Source organism: Sciurus carolinensis, chromosome 6 (assembly GCF_902686445.1).
Source record: "Sciurus carolinensis chromosome 6, mSciCar1.2, whole genome shotgun sequence".
NCBI lineage: Eukaryota > Metazoa > Chordata > Mammalia > Rodentia > Sciuridae > Sciurus > Sciurus carolinensis.
The window spans coordinates 27,718,010-27,731,055 of record NC_062218.1 but is presented as its reverse complement, the minus strand read 5'-3'; the positions used below and the strand labels follow the sequence as shown (position 1 = coordinate 27,731,055).

Here is a 13,046-nt window from a genome sequence, read left to right as displayed (position 1 = left end):
CCTTTCCTCTTCTATAATTATGCTGGACAGATCATTTAGTCACAGCAGCGAAAAAACTGACTAAAACACTTGGGCAAAAGAAATCAGTGAAGTCTAAATAGCCAGTAAACTCAGGAAAACTGGCTCAACTTCCAGTTGTTAACAGATATTGGCTGATACATTCAAGTTCGGAGAAGCAGGAATCACCTGCTCACCAGTGACTGGAAGCAACTTAATTGATTCCCTGTACACAAAGCTTCACATATTCATTACAGCTTTGTGTAGATCATACCAAATTTATGAGCTTTGAAAAAAACAAGTTAAAGCCTTCTCCATTTACTTTCTTGCACATTATACATCTAAAACGAACATCACATTGAAGAAGAAATGCACACTGCAATAATTTTACCATGAAAAAATGACATTGAAAAATTCTAAAGTATGAAAGTAAAACTTCATTTTCTCAGAAATCTTAATTAATCTCAAAAGACCGAGTAGATGTATCTGTTTCATCCTAAATATGTGAAAGTCATTAAGTATTTATACATACATAGAGTTTATTACAAAATTCAATAAAAATACAGCCTGGAAGAAAGTAAGTTCAAATCCAATCTACCCAAGGACAGAAACATCTGTGGGTAATGATAGAGGCAGATATCACAGAAGAGTCTAGACCTCACGTTAGCTCCATAGTGGAGCAAAGAGAAGGACTTGGTTGTAGTCACTGCTTTCTTATAAATTCCTGGAAGAACCAGAGCATTGTTTGGCATAACCAGTTATGGTTATGTTAGTACCTATCCAATATTCCTGTTCTAGAATATTAACTAAAGACCCCCAAGAAGGTTATATGAAACTGAATAATTTAGAGTCTTCACCTGGGTCTAAGGACATGGAGGGTTCCTAGCAACCAAGGCAGAAGCCTGTGCTGGTGGGGTGCACACCCAAGGAGCTATCACATTGGGTTGTGGTCTCCAATCTGTGTCTATAGGCAAGTCACAAATTCCTCTAAACCAGTTTTGTCATCTGCAAAATGGTTACAGTAATATTTGCTTTGTTATCTTTCTAGGTTGTTGAAAGGATTGAATAAGATGAAGTAGATGAAACTCCTTTGGGAAACATTTCATGCTGTGCAGACCATGCTGTGATGCCAGCTTTTGGACTTTAAATGAGTGAGAAATACTGCTATTTTAGGGTTTCTATTTCACGAGGCCAGACAAATCCTGATTGAGCAGGATAGGTCTCTCTCATTTACTGAGTTTTTAAAAACCTCCTTTGGGAATCTAGCTTTTATGTTTTTTCCCCAAATCATCTTTCATAGGTTTTCTTTGACACCTTCTTAGGTTCTTTCTGTGGTTACTATGAATTGGTATCAAACGGTGCAGAATCTGCGTTTGGCTTTTTTTCCCAGTGTACACTGTTTTGAGCTGGTCTTAGTATACAAAGATCTAATATATTTCTTCAGTTGCCATGTTGCTTTCCTTTTTTATGAATTTATGTTGTCTTTCATTCTGTTGTAGAGTGGTAAACTGTTTCATGGCTTCATTTTAGTAAGAATTCCCACATTCCCCTGAGAGATGACCCAGTAAGTGGTTCTACCAGAAGGAATGATTGCTCTTTTCCTCTACATTCTTGACAACACACGAGATTTGTTATTTTTGGCCAACCTGATAGATGAAAAATGAGTCCTGATAGTTGTCATAATTTTCACTTCACAATTAAGTTTGACCTTCTTTTCCTGTTGTTTCTTTTGCATTTCGTTTTTTAAACATTTGTTAATTTTCTACACTTCCATTTATCTGAATTTTTAATTTTTATTGTGCTGGGGATTGAACAATGGGTCTCTGGTATGCTTGGCAAGCACTGTAACACTGAGGTACATCCTCAGCCCTTTAAAATTGTTTTTTAATTTTGAGACAGGATCTTGCTAAGCTGCCAGACTGGTCTCAAATCTGCCATCCTCCTGCCTCAGCCTCTCATCAGCTGGGAATACAGGCATGTGCCACTGGACCCAGTTTGTTGTGTTTTTTCTCCTTTCCTTTCTTTCTCCCTCCCTCCCTCCTTCCTTCCTTCCTTCTTTTACTTTTTTGCAGTTGCTGAACCCAGGGCCTTGCACATGTTGGAAAAGTACTTCAGTAATGTTTTATTTTGAAGCAGGATCTTCCTGAGTTGCCCAGTTTGGTTAGAGCTTGAGATCCTGGTGCTTTAGCCCTCCAAGTAGCTGGGATTACAGGTGTGCATTACTGCATCCAGATATATTTTTCTTGAATTATAGTTTATTCTAGACATTAACCTTTTTTTGACTAAATACACTAGACATATCTTATAGTCAGTCACTTGTACTTTTATATTTGCTCATACATTTTTTTTTTTTGCCATATATTTGTTAAACCTTTGCTGTTAAGTGCCATATAATGACATTTTTGGTCAGTGACTGGCTGCATATGCAATGATGGTCCTATAACATTACATCACCTAGTGGTGGTGTGGCTGTCTTAGTGTAAACACACTATGGTGTTCCTGTGGCAACTAAATTGACAAATAGAGCATCTCTCAGGAAATATCCCTATTGTTAAGTGACATATGGTTTTCTTTTAATGTGTTTTTCTGTTATGTTGAAGAAATCTTCCTGTGATATTTAAAAATAATGGTTATTGCTAATGTATAGGAAATTTTGTGGATCTCTGTATAGTGATTGTGAACTCCTCAGTTTTAGTGGACTATTCACATTGGCCCAACATTAGATTATCTTAGGTTCTTTTCTTTTTCCCTCCAATTAGGAAATACGAACAGTTTTCCAAATATAGTCCTATATTTCCAGTTTTTATTTCTTTTGTTTTTGGATTATGTAATGCTGAGTTATTTGGTAAAATGATGAAAGGAGAAACATTTTAGAAGCAACCCAGACCCAGAACCATACTAGTGATGCTGTTATAACCTTTTCCTGGATGGCTGCTGCTGCATATAAGGAGTTAAAAATAACTGTTCATTAATTCTGTCATGGACAAGTTCTTGACCTTTGAGGGAGATACAATATTTAGTAATTATTAAATTTTTTGTTGATAATGGATTAAACTTACACAAGGAATCAGTACAGGTTGAATCTCCCTGAAGTGCTCAGCATCAGAAGTATTTCAGATTTTTGAGTTTTTAGGATTTTGGACTATGTGGATGGACTTTGCCAACTGAGCACCTCTAATCTGAAAATCCCAAAGGTTCCAAATTCTAAAACTCTGAGTATAGGCTCCCCAGTGGGACTGGGTGCTAAACCAGCTGCAGTTTGAGGACTCCTGTTTCTAGTTCTGGAAGAGTCTTAGTTATAATTTCTCCTAATATTTCCTCTCATTCTGTTTTGTTCCTTCCGAAACTCCTTATCTCCTTTAGCCATTTGTAGTTTCTAAAATTGTTTCTTCTATCACTATGTTTTACAAATTGCCTTTTTATGAATTTAGTCTACTTTTTATTTATTAATTAAAAATATATGACTCCATTTTCATTAAGGGTGTGTGGGGGCATTTTGTTTTTTAACATCTCTGCTCCTTTTGAGTACTCTTGGTCTTGATTCTTGGATATTATCCTCCCTGCCTATATTTTTCAATGGGCTCTGGGCAGTGGATCTCCATGGACTTATACTCTGAGAGTTGTCCCTTGCCAGTGCTCACAGTTCAGTTGCTTCCCGCTTGCCTAAGTGCATGCAGCTCTCTTCTACTGTTCTGTCGACTTGATGAGTGATGAGTAAGGTTTCTCTACCTGGGGATGAAGAAGTCCAGACACCACACGGCAGAGGCCTGAGTCCTGATGCACACCAGTTTTCTGCTTGCTGGTAGGGCCAAGGGCAGACGGCCTGTGTTGGCTACCACCCAAAGCTGTGAACAGGGCTGTTCTCAACCCCAGTTCACTGGTGGAGAACAGATCAGCCCCTCCCTTCACAAGGTGCCTGCTTCCAGTTGTCCACAAGTTCTGGAGGTGGGCACTGAAGCCCCAGCCTCCATTTCCTGGTTCTCATCTCCTTCCTCTGGGCCACAGGGTGGCAGTCCTGCTTACCTCTCACTGTGGATTTCACTTCAACTTTTTTTTTTTTTTTTTTTTGAGGGTACTGGGGATTGAACTCAGGGCACTCATACACTGAGCCACATCCCCAGCCCTATTTTGTATTTTATTTAGAGACAGGGTCTGAGTTGCTTAGTGCCTTGACGTTGCCGAGGCTGGCCTTGAACTCAAGATCCTCCTGCCTCAGCCTCCCAAGCTGCTTGGATTACAGGCGTGTGCCACCATGCCGGCCCTTACTTCATCTTTTGATCTGTAGAGGTGTTGTCCCCCCACCCGCTCTTCAGCCAGGATAGCAGAAGAGATCATTTATGGTTCACATGTTACTCTTGGCCACAACTGAGAACAGAACTAGTTCAGGGCAAATGACCAACAGGGAAGGTTTTGGTATGCACAAGCTCTCTTGAAGGTGGTTTGGGCAACTGGATGCAGCAAAGTTCTAGATCCACTGAAGTTCTAGACAGCAGTGTGCAGTCCAAGGACTTGGGCCCGCCTCCCTGGCCTCCAGCGGTCCTTATTGTGGCTCTTGTAGCCTCTGGGGTGCATAGGTCAGCAGTTCACGTGCACTTCACCCTGCACATTTACTTCTTCCTCCACTTGGCTTTTAGGGTTTCTAAGATGGGGTAAGGCCAAGAGGGAGCTGGAGATTGTTTTTAAAGCACAGCTCTATATTGAAGAAATTTTTTTCCTATTCTGTACATCAGGAGTGGAGAGAGGCTTCGGAATTACTATGTAATTATAGAAATACACCAAAGATTAGTAACTAGTGGTCATTAAAAAAAAAAAAAAAAGCGATCCTTAGCTAAGAACAGATGTTACTATTTGCTTACCTCCTTATTCTGTAACATTCTCTTCTTTAACTTTAAATGGGTTTACACTCTTTATTTGTAAATATAATTCTGTACTGATGTTGGTACTCATATCATTAATTTTTCAGTTTAGGAATCTGAAGAGGCTTTGAAAACTGTTCAAGATCATAAAATGAATTAATTATCCAAGTTCATAAAGAGACCTCATATTTACCACCATTTCAATAACATCTACCTCCTATCTTACCTTCTTGCAGTCTAGTTTTTAAGTCAGTGAGAACTTGGCTGGTATTAAGTACTCCTGACTGGTGAATCTGGTACCATTAATTACTTTGCTTATTATTCACCTGATAGGTGTTACATGGAAATGTATTAATGTGTGTAAAAAACTATATGGCTGACATAGAATAATCCCTATATGTCACAAAGCATTAAAAACATTTTAGATTTTTAAAAATGAGTCTGAAGCCAGATGCAGTGGTGCATGCCTGACTTGGGAGGCTGAAGCAAGAGGATCAAAAGTTTGAGACCAGACTCAGCAACTTACGAAGACTCTGTCTCAAAATGAAAAATAAAAAGGGCTGGGGATGTGGCTCAGTGGTAAAGTCCTTCTGGGTTCAATCTCTAGTACTAAAATAAAATAAATAAAAAATAACAAAATCAAATAAATTTGATTTCCAAATGGAAAGCACTGATTTTTCATTGAGACATGTGGAAAGAAAGGTAGGAGGAGGCTGACGGAGCTTTCCAGGACATTACCTTTGTACACCCTTTTAACGACCAGGGGCCCATCTCTAGACATGGATGATTTTCCTCCATCCAGGCTCAGTCCCAGCCCAGCTGAGGTCTTCAGCACTTCAACACACAGAGCACCTGGAGCAGCTCCGCTTCTCCCTGTAGCAACAACATTTAGCAGGATAAAAATGGCAGGGTTGCTCATTGTGCCACGTGTCCACGGGCCCCCAGATGCATTACTCCTGCACTGTAGTCTTCTGTCACCCTCAAGTCCTATAACCCATGAAGTCCTTTCAGCAAGACAAGGGCTCAGCACTAGGGTTGGCTCGCCACGTAGCTGCGTGCCTGGCTACGTTCCTGCTGTGCTTGCATCCTCTGCTCTCCTGTGTTTCCTGCAAGCACGGAGAATGCTTTTACACCCAAGCAGAAATCCCCAGAAAATACTGCTCTTGCCAAGCCCAGTGCTCTGGTGGCACGAATCTTAGTGAGGATGGAAGTAACACTCAGGGAGTCGAATTGGATTTCCTGCTACCTTGGCTCCCGTGCAGCAGTGTCACCGTCTGGTACTAAGATCAGCAGCACCAAAGGACCTAGCCTGACAGGAGGTTGTCATAATTGACTCAGAAGCTCCGGACTGGGCAGGGCTTCCTTCCTTGCATCATGCTTCTGTGAGGGAAATCCTGCCTCCAGGCATGGCTGCCCTCATCACACTCTGGCTGCCTTTATTGGCATCTGGCTCCACTGTGGAGAGAAGCGTTTCCATGGTTACACCTCCTCCACTGCTAGATCTGGCGCCCACTCTGTGCTAGTTTGGGAGACGCCTGGCTGGGGTCTGAATAGGAATTGTAAACTTGCCTTTTAATTTTTCTTCTGTGCTGTTCCAGCCCAGGATATTAGAATTGGATAGAAAGGTGCATTTAGCTGGGAGGCAGGGGAAGGACCAGGAAGGAATTAAACTGCCCACTTGAACACATTTGTTGGGTTGTCTAGCATCATCACCTTTGAACATTAACAGCCAGACCATTATTGTGGCTTCAAGCCAATCCACATGGTCTGAAGGACATTTACTAATACTGGGAGTGGCACAGTTTTTCAATAGGTGATTTTACTTCCTGTTAATCCGAAAAAAAGAATCAAAACAAATTAAAAAAGAAAAAAAAAACAAAAAACAGTGGCACTCAACTCCTGTCTGCCTCCTGGAATTACTTGGGAACACTAAAGAGGTGCTGATGCCAGGTCCCCACTTTTTTAAAAAAATATTGTTTTATATGTTAATAGATTTTTTATTTTACTCATTTTTATTTATATGTGGTGCTGAGACTCAAACCCAGTGCTTCACACATGCTGGGCAAGTCCTCTCCCACTGAGCCACAACCCCGGCCCCAGGTCCCATTTCTCAGCATTCTGATTTAATGGAGTAGAAGAATTTTCTAGGAAAAGCTTTCTAGCTGCCTCCAGTGCGCAGCTTATAGTATCAGGCCTAAGTCAGATGCTGACAGTGCACAGGACCAGGGAGCCCCAAGGCAGGGGAAACCCTAAAGAATAGATGAGCTGCAGCCCTCAAGGTTGCCTACAGCTTGATAATGCCGCTGGGCCTGGTTCAAGGTCAGTGGCCTGGAGGTGCTACAGAAATACTTCAGAATTATAAATAATAGGACGGTCTGGAGTTGTAAAATCTCAGAAACTCTGGAAGTTCTTAGGATCAAGTGCCAAATGTTTCCTTTGAGAGACTGAGTTCCCAGAATCCCACTGGAAATACTCCAAACGCTTGAGAGTGGTGGGGCAAAGGCGAGTCTGATGAGGAAGGTGTTTCGTGTGCTGGGAAAGGCCTCAGCCCTCGAGGAGTAGAGGAGATCTGACGAGCAGAACTGAGGACCCTGGGGCCGCTGTAGCGGAACCTCGACAGATAGTTTCTCATTTGCTCAATGGAATCGAATCCATTTTCAGTAAACTCTTTACAGATTGCTCAGGCCACAACGAAGCCAAGTTTAGCAGAGATACTCAGATCATCAAGGAGAGATACTGACAAGAAAACCAAAGTCCCTCGAGAAGACAGTGCCCCAGGGGACTCCTGTAGACCTTATCTGCCTTCTGGACTAGAGAGAGGTCATTCCCAAAGGCAGAGGTAAGGACAGGAGGTGCGTGCTTATCTGGAGACCGTTATCAGCCTGTGGTCAGAAACAAGCAGTACTTGGTGTTGAGGAAGTACTTCACGGAGGGCACAGAGAAGATCTGCCTCTGAATCCCTCCTAGCAGGCTCCTTCGCAGCAGATGAAGGCTGCAGTCTGTTTTCAAACACAGAAACATGTTTGCCCTTGCATTTCCTTATGTTCTTACAAAACAGGGGAAAATCTCAACCTTTGTGTTTCCCAGGGACAAGTCTCATTCTGAAATTCCTCCTTTAATACTGTTCCCCTGTCACAAGAATTCCTTGATTTTACTTACCCCAGCCACTTAAGTTCTAACAAAGAGATTAAATATGGTGGTGTCTCCTCCTTAGGATGTTGGGAGAGGCTGTCAAGTTTCAACAGTGGCTTTCACTACTCAATTTTTAAAAACTGTTTGTAATACTTCTTTTCTAAGAAGCATCCCAAAACACTATATGTCACTACATTTACTTTTTCTGATTCAGGAATTGGCCATTATTTTCTTTAATGTCTAAGCTGAATGCTGGTTATTGAACTGATATCTTACCAGTTCCAGGCTCCAGAGACGTGGTCTTTCTGGAAAGTGACCCTTTTCCATTGGCCATGGGAGGCTCCTGCCTGGAGAAGGACCTGGGCTGGTCATTCCCTTTCTTGATGACGACAAGGACGTGTTTGTGCAGCTGTGCCTGATGCAGAACCTTCAAGACATCTCCGTGAGCTAAGCCAGCCAAGGAGGTACCATTGATGGAGAGAAGGAAATCCCCTCGGTTCACAGTCCCTTCCTGAGAAGCTGCCCCCTGAGAAAACACCCTGTGGACCTGGAAAGGAGAAAGGAAAGGGGAACAAAAGTCAGAATCCATTTATGACCTCCAGTGATAGCAAGACAGTAACCACTAGTGAAGTGGTTCTTCATGTAGTGAAGTGAAAAAACTTCTTCATGACAAGTTTTCTAAATCATACAAATATTTAAGTTGATCGAAATCATTCAGTGGGGGTATGGAATTACAAATGTCCATAGCAACATTGGCACATACTTTTACTCACCTTCTCAGTGTCTAATATGTGCATGGCATCTGAGGGCAACAGGAAAACAAGGACAAAGGAGACTTGGGTTTGTCCAATGAATGTGGCCTTAATGACCTCAAGGCTTCTGAGTGATACAAAATTTTATGTTATTATTCTTCAGAAAGAAGTAATTTTATAAGCAAATGCAAGTAGGGTCAGTTGAGCCTCGTGTTTTTCTAGTGCTTAAATAAAATATTTAGGCTAGTTGTAAGGACATAGATAATCATGCTTGTAAGTATTGGTGTTTGGCCCATACATGGCAGCCATGTGTTAAAAACGCTCATCTTCGTCAATGGAAATACTGCATACTACTTTCTCTGTTTCCATTTCTGCGAAAGTAGCAGGTGACACAACTCAGTAGCCTTTGAATGTTCTAATTGGAATCTGTGTCCTGTCCAATTGTGTGTCTGAGAACCTAATGACACTGTCACTCACCATGATTGATTTTGGCTCCACATCTGTCCCTCCTGCCACACTGAATCCCAAACCTGAGCCTTCTTTTTTATTCAAGACTATGAAGCAAATATCTTCTTTATTCTAGTAAAGAGAAACAGGAAAACAATTTACTATACATTCCCTGTGCGAATGAGAAAGTCCAGCCTAAATCCTCTATAGGTGCCCATCACGGGCCTCAGTGTTTCTCCAGCTCTCACAGAAACGTCAGGAGTCTCCAGCTCAACCTCTCCACCTTATGGGCAGTGCTTAAATGGAAAGCACCGAGGGTCTGTGCTGTAGCTGTGGAACCCCTGGCAAGGTGAACATGAACCAGTATGCGGGCAGGGACCATTAAGCATTCCGTTTTCAAGCCATTTAAGGCACCAGATTGTATCTTCCTAAATCTGATTATAGGACAGTTGCATCATAAGGGATGATGCTTTAGACTAGCATCATGAAGGGAATTCCTTGTTCTAGAATTCTTTACATCTACATTTAGCAAAGCCTGTTTCAATAGCCACAAAAAACGATCCAGTGTCAAGAGGCAGAATAAAAGCACATAGAGGCCTTGTGTTTTAAATGCTCACTCCTGGCACATTTAAGTTATTGGATTTCAGATGCAAATTAATTATCAGTCATAAAGTATTCAGAATGTTAAAAAATATAAAGTATGTTTCTGGATGTGGAGGTGTACACCTATAATCCCAGTGACTTGGAAGGATCCCAAATTTTAGACCAGTGTAGGCAACTTAGCAGGACCTTGTCTCAAAGGGCTGGGGATGTAGTTCAGTGGTAGAGCACCCCTAGGTTCAATCCCAGTACAGAAAGGAAAAAAAAAAACAAAACCTAAAAACTATGTTAAAATAAATTGTCAACCTATACTGAGATTAAAAGTCTTAGTAGTGTCCTAGGATTATGTACCAGAAGACTGTCCTGTTTCAATCATCAAAAGATAATTTTGAAATAAGCAATTTTAAAATAAGTAAACTGGCTGGGCTAACTATTCTGAATTTACTTCCTTCATCCACATGTGAGATATGATTCAGCAGCATTTTTAAAGCTCTGCATTGCTCTGGTTCTTATGAAGTGATTGATAATCCATCACTTCAAGGTGTTCTCAAACACAGCAATAGAACAAGAATCTAAAAATAACCCTTAAAGATGGATTTGATGAGAGAAAACAACGCTGAGACAGAAACTACCTCTATAATATGCAGGGGAGAGAACACAATAGAGGAAAGTATTTAGTCCTGTTAGGAAGTCATGAGAGCTAATTTCCAAGTATTTTATCTCTCTCTTAAGAAGTTGATTTGAACCAAAGCCCACATACTGATCTAGAATGTCCTTCAACCATAGCTGTGTGCTCAAGCATACATCAGCAGACAGAAGGATGGCCACTGGGCTTTCTAAACAAAAATGGAAACACGTGGTGCAGTAAAAAATCTTTGTGAAGCTTCTGGGAGGTAATGTTTGATGCTGAAATATGAATATTTCCCAGACATTCAAATGCGCAAAGAGAGAACATTTGAAGATAGTGTTCCTGCAATGTAGTATGTGTTGTCACCAATTTTTAAATTTATTCAAATTGTTTCTTTCCAGGGTGTCTGAGGATACCAGTGTGCTAGAAGCTGACTGACTGGCCAAATTTTGCTTGAGAAGCTCAGCACAGCACCCAGGAAGCCAGATGGACCATCCTATGCTCTTCAAGGCTTGGGTGTGCTGAAGTCAGAAGACTAGGGCTTGTTTTGACCTACGTCATTGCTCACAGGACCACCACAGGCCACAGGAAGTAGTGGCCTTCCATTTTTAGCATATTCACTGGAAAAAAAGCAAGGCAGAAACTGCTAGTCTAAAGATGGCAGAATAGGAATCTCTCTGCTCATCCCTCCTCTGAAATCAACTTGGGAAGACAATAAGAAAATAAGGGGAGAGCGGTGAGCTGTATTCTGATGACAGTAGGTTTGATCAACACAAAAGGGAGGGATGAATATCAAACCAGAGGGAGGGAGGTCCCAGATGATGCCCACAAGGGCAGCACTGGGCATCCCGTCCACAGAAAAAGTCACCACTTTATTTCTGGTTCCTGAACATGTACATCTGCTGTATGAGGCTGGTTGAGACTTTTTCTCTTTCTCTACATTATCTAACACTATAAATAAAATGTTTGGAGCAGCGGGGCCTGGCTGAGTGTGATCCCACCCTTCCCACCTTGTTAGAAATTTGAGTGAGACCTTCCTGCGTGACATGCTTGCTTACTATAACAAGTTGAAGGAGTTAAAGAGATGATGGAATACCACCTTTTACTGAAAGTGAAACACGCTTGGCGTGCCCAGCTGTTTCTTAACTGCATACACTCAAACCAGTGGGCTGAGATGCAGAAGGGAGGGAAACTAAAGGGCATCAGCTCCCCTCTTCCCCTGTCTTCACCATCCCTGCCAGCTTATTAGATACCAGGGCTGGCCAGGTGGGGTGGCATGTGCCTGGAATCCCAGCCATTTGGGAAGCGGAGGCAGGAGGATTGCAAGTTCAAGGCTAGCCTGGGTAACTTACTGAGACACTGTCTCAAAAGGGTTGCGGGTGTGGCTTAATGGTAGAACGCCCTTAGGTTCAATCCCCAGTATGGCCAAAAAAAAAAAAAAAAGCAAGATTGCTGCTTAGATGAGAAACCTCAAATAGCATCCTCTGGGCAATATTTTAATTTCTGGAACAGTGTTTGTGAATGAAATAAGTAACCTAAATACAATACTAGGAAAGAAAAATTGTTCATATTTGCTTTTTCCTCATATTCAATTCTTACTTTTCAAATTTCTATGAATAGTCCCGAGAAGCTTTTATTCTTTAGAGTAGTATTTTGTGAACCCATCTTCTCTTTTGTAATTGTTTATTGGCACATCTGATTCATTTAAAGATTTTATTTGTAATTAGCACCTTTGTCTTATACAAGGGTTCAGAAACTCCTAGACCTCAGGAGACAAGTAGGCTGCGCCCGTGTGACTGTTTCTCCAGCAGGTGGCTCCCTTCACTAGTTTATGTCCACAATGACAAGCTGGAAGTACCTGTGGTCATTAACCACATTTCTGAGTCCTGCTTAGAACACCCTCTGCAGAGGAACTCCACAGCTGAGGGTGGGAAAGGCGGTAACTTGCTACCAAGGGATCAAAGTAGCAGTGACACCAATCTGGCACGTGAACATTCATGAAGGTCTAGCCTCTGAAGCCAGCTGGAAGCAAACAAGGCAAGGGTCAGGCTGAGCCGCAGAACTCCCAGCCTGGGTAGGCCTTCCAGGATGAGGCGAGCGCCCCCCCTTGGCTGGCTGAGCTGGTGATGCACACCTGGCCACTAAGGCTGCCTCGGTTTCCCTCTTCCTGTGTCCTCTGCACTCTGCATTTTCACTCACCTCTGATTGTGCTTTCGCTTCCTGAATGAGAGTTAGGGTGGAAGATTTTGATCCCACCGATGACAAAACAGCCTGTAACTTCTGCTGGTCCCCCACCGAGACTTCAAGTTGATCCAAGCTAAATAACAAATATATGTTAAAAACATTAAAGAAGAAAGCAATTTCTCCATTTTCTAAGGATGCATTTGAAATGATCTCCATTCAACTCTGTGGCACTTATTTTCCAAGCTTCAGGTTTTCTTCTAGTTGTAATTCCTACTCCACAGTAAGACCCCGTGAATGCTGAGCTGGAATGGCCCTCACAGACAGTGGCAATGAGAGTGCTATAGCTTCAGGGATCCCTCCATGATGCTAGGGGACCGATACAGGGGTTTAGTGGAAACTCTGACTTGGAAACATATTCAATATGTAGGTTCAGGTGAAACATTTAACAAT

The 13,046-nt window shown here is 42.0% G+C and overlaps 1 protein-coding gene across 10 annotated transcripts in view; it reads right to left on the bottom strand.

Moving 5' to 3' along the window:
- The window catches only part of Pdzd2 (PDZ domain containing 2), a 362,396-nt gene that overhangs the window by 2,841 nt on the left and 346,509 nt on the right, over positions 1–13,046 (bottom strand). For all 10 annotated transcript variants that reach the window (XM_047555256.1, XM_047555263.1, XM_047555261.1 and 7 more), the window contains 4 exons: positions 12,612–12,729; positions 9,215–9,316; positions 8,262–8,532; positions 5,592–5,726 (listed from right to left, as the gene is read on the bottom strand). In XM_047555256.1, the coding sequence (XP_047411212.1) occupies positions 5,592–5,726; positions 8,262–8,532; positions 9,215–9,316; positions 12,612–12,729 (626 nt within the window). The remainder of the gene's footprint in view (positions 1–5,591; positions 5,727–8,261; positions 8,533–9,214; positions 9,317–12,611; positions 12,730–13,046) is intronic.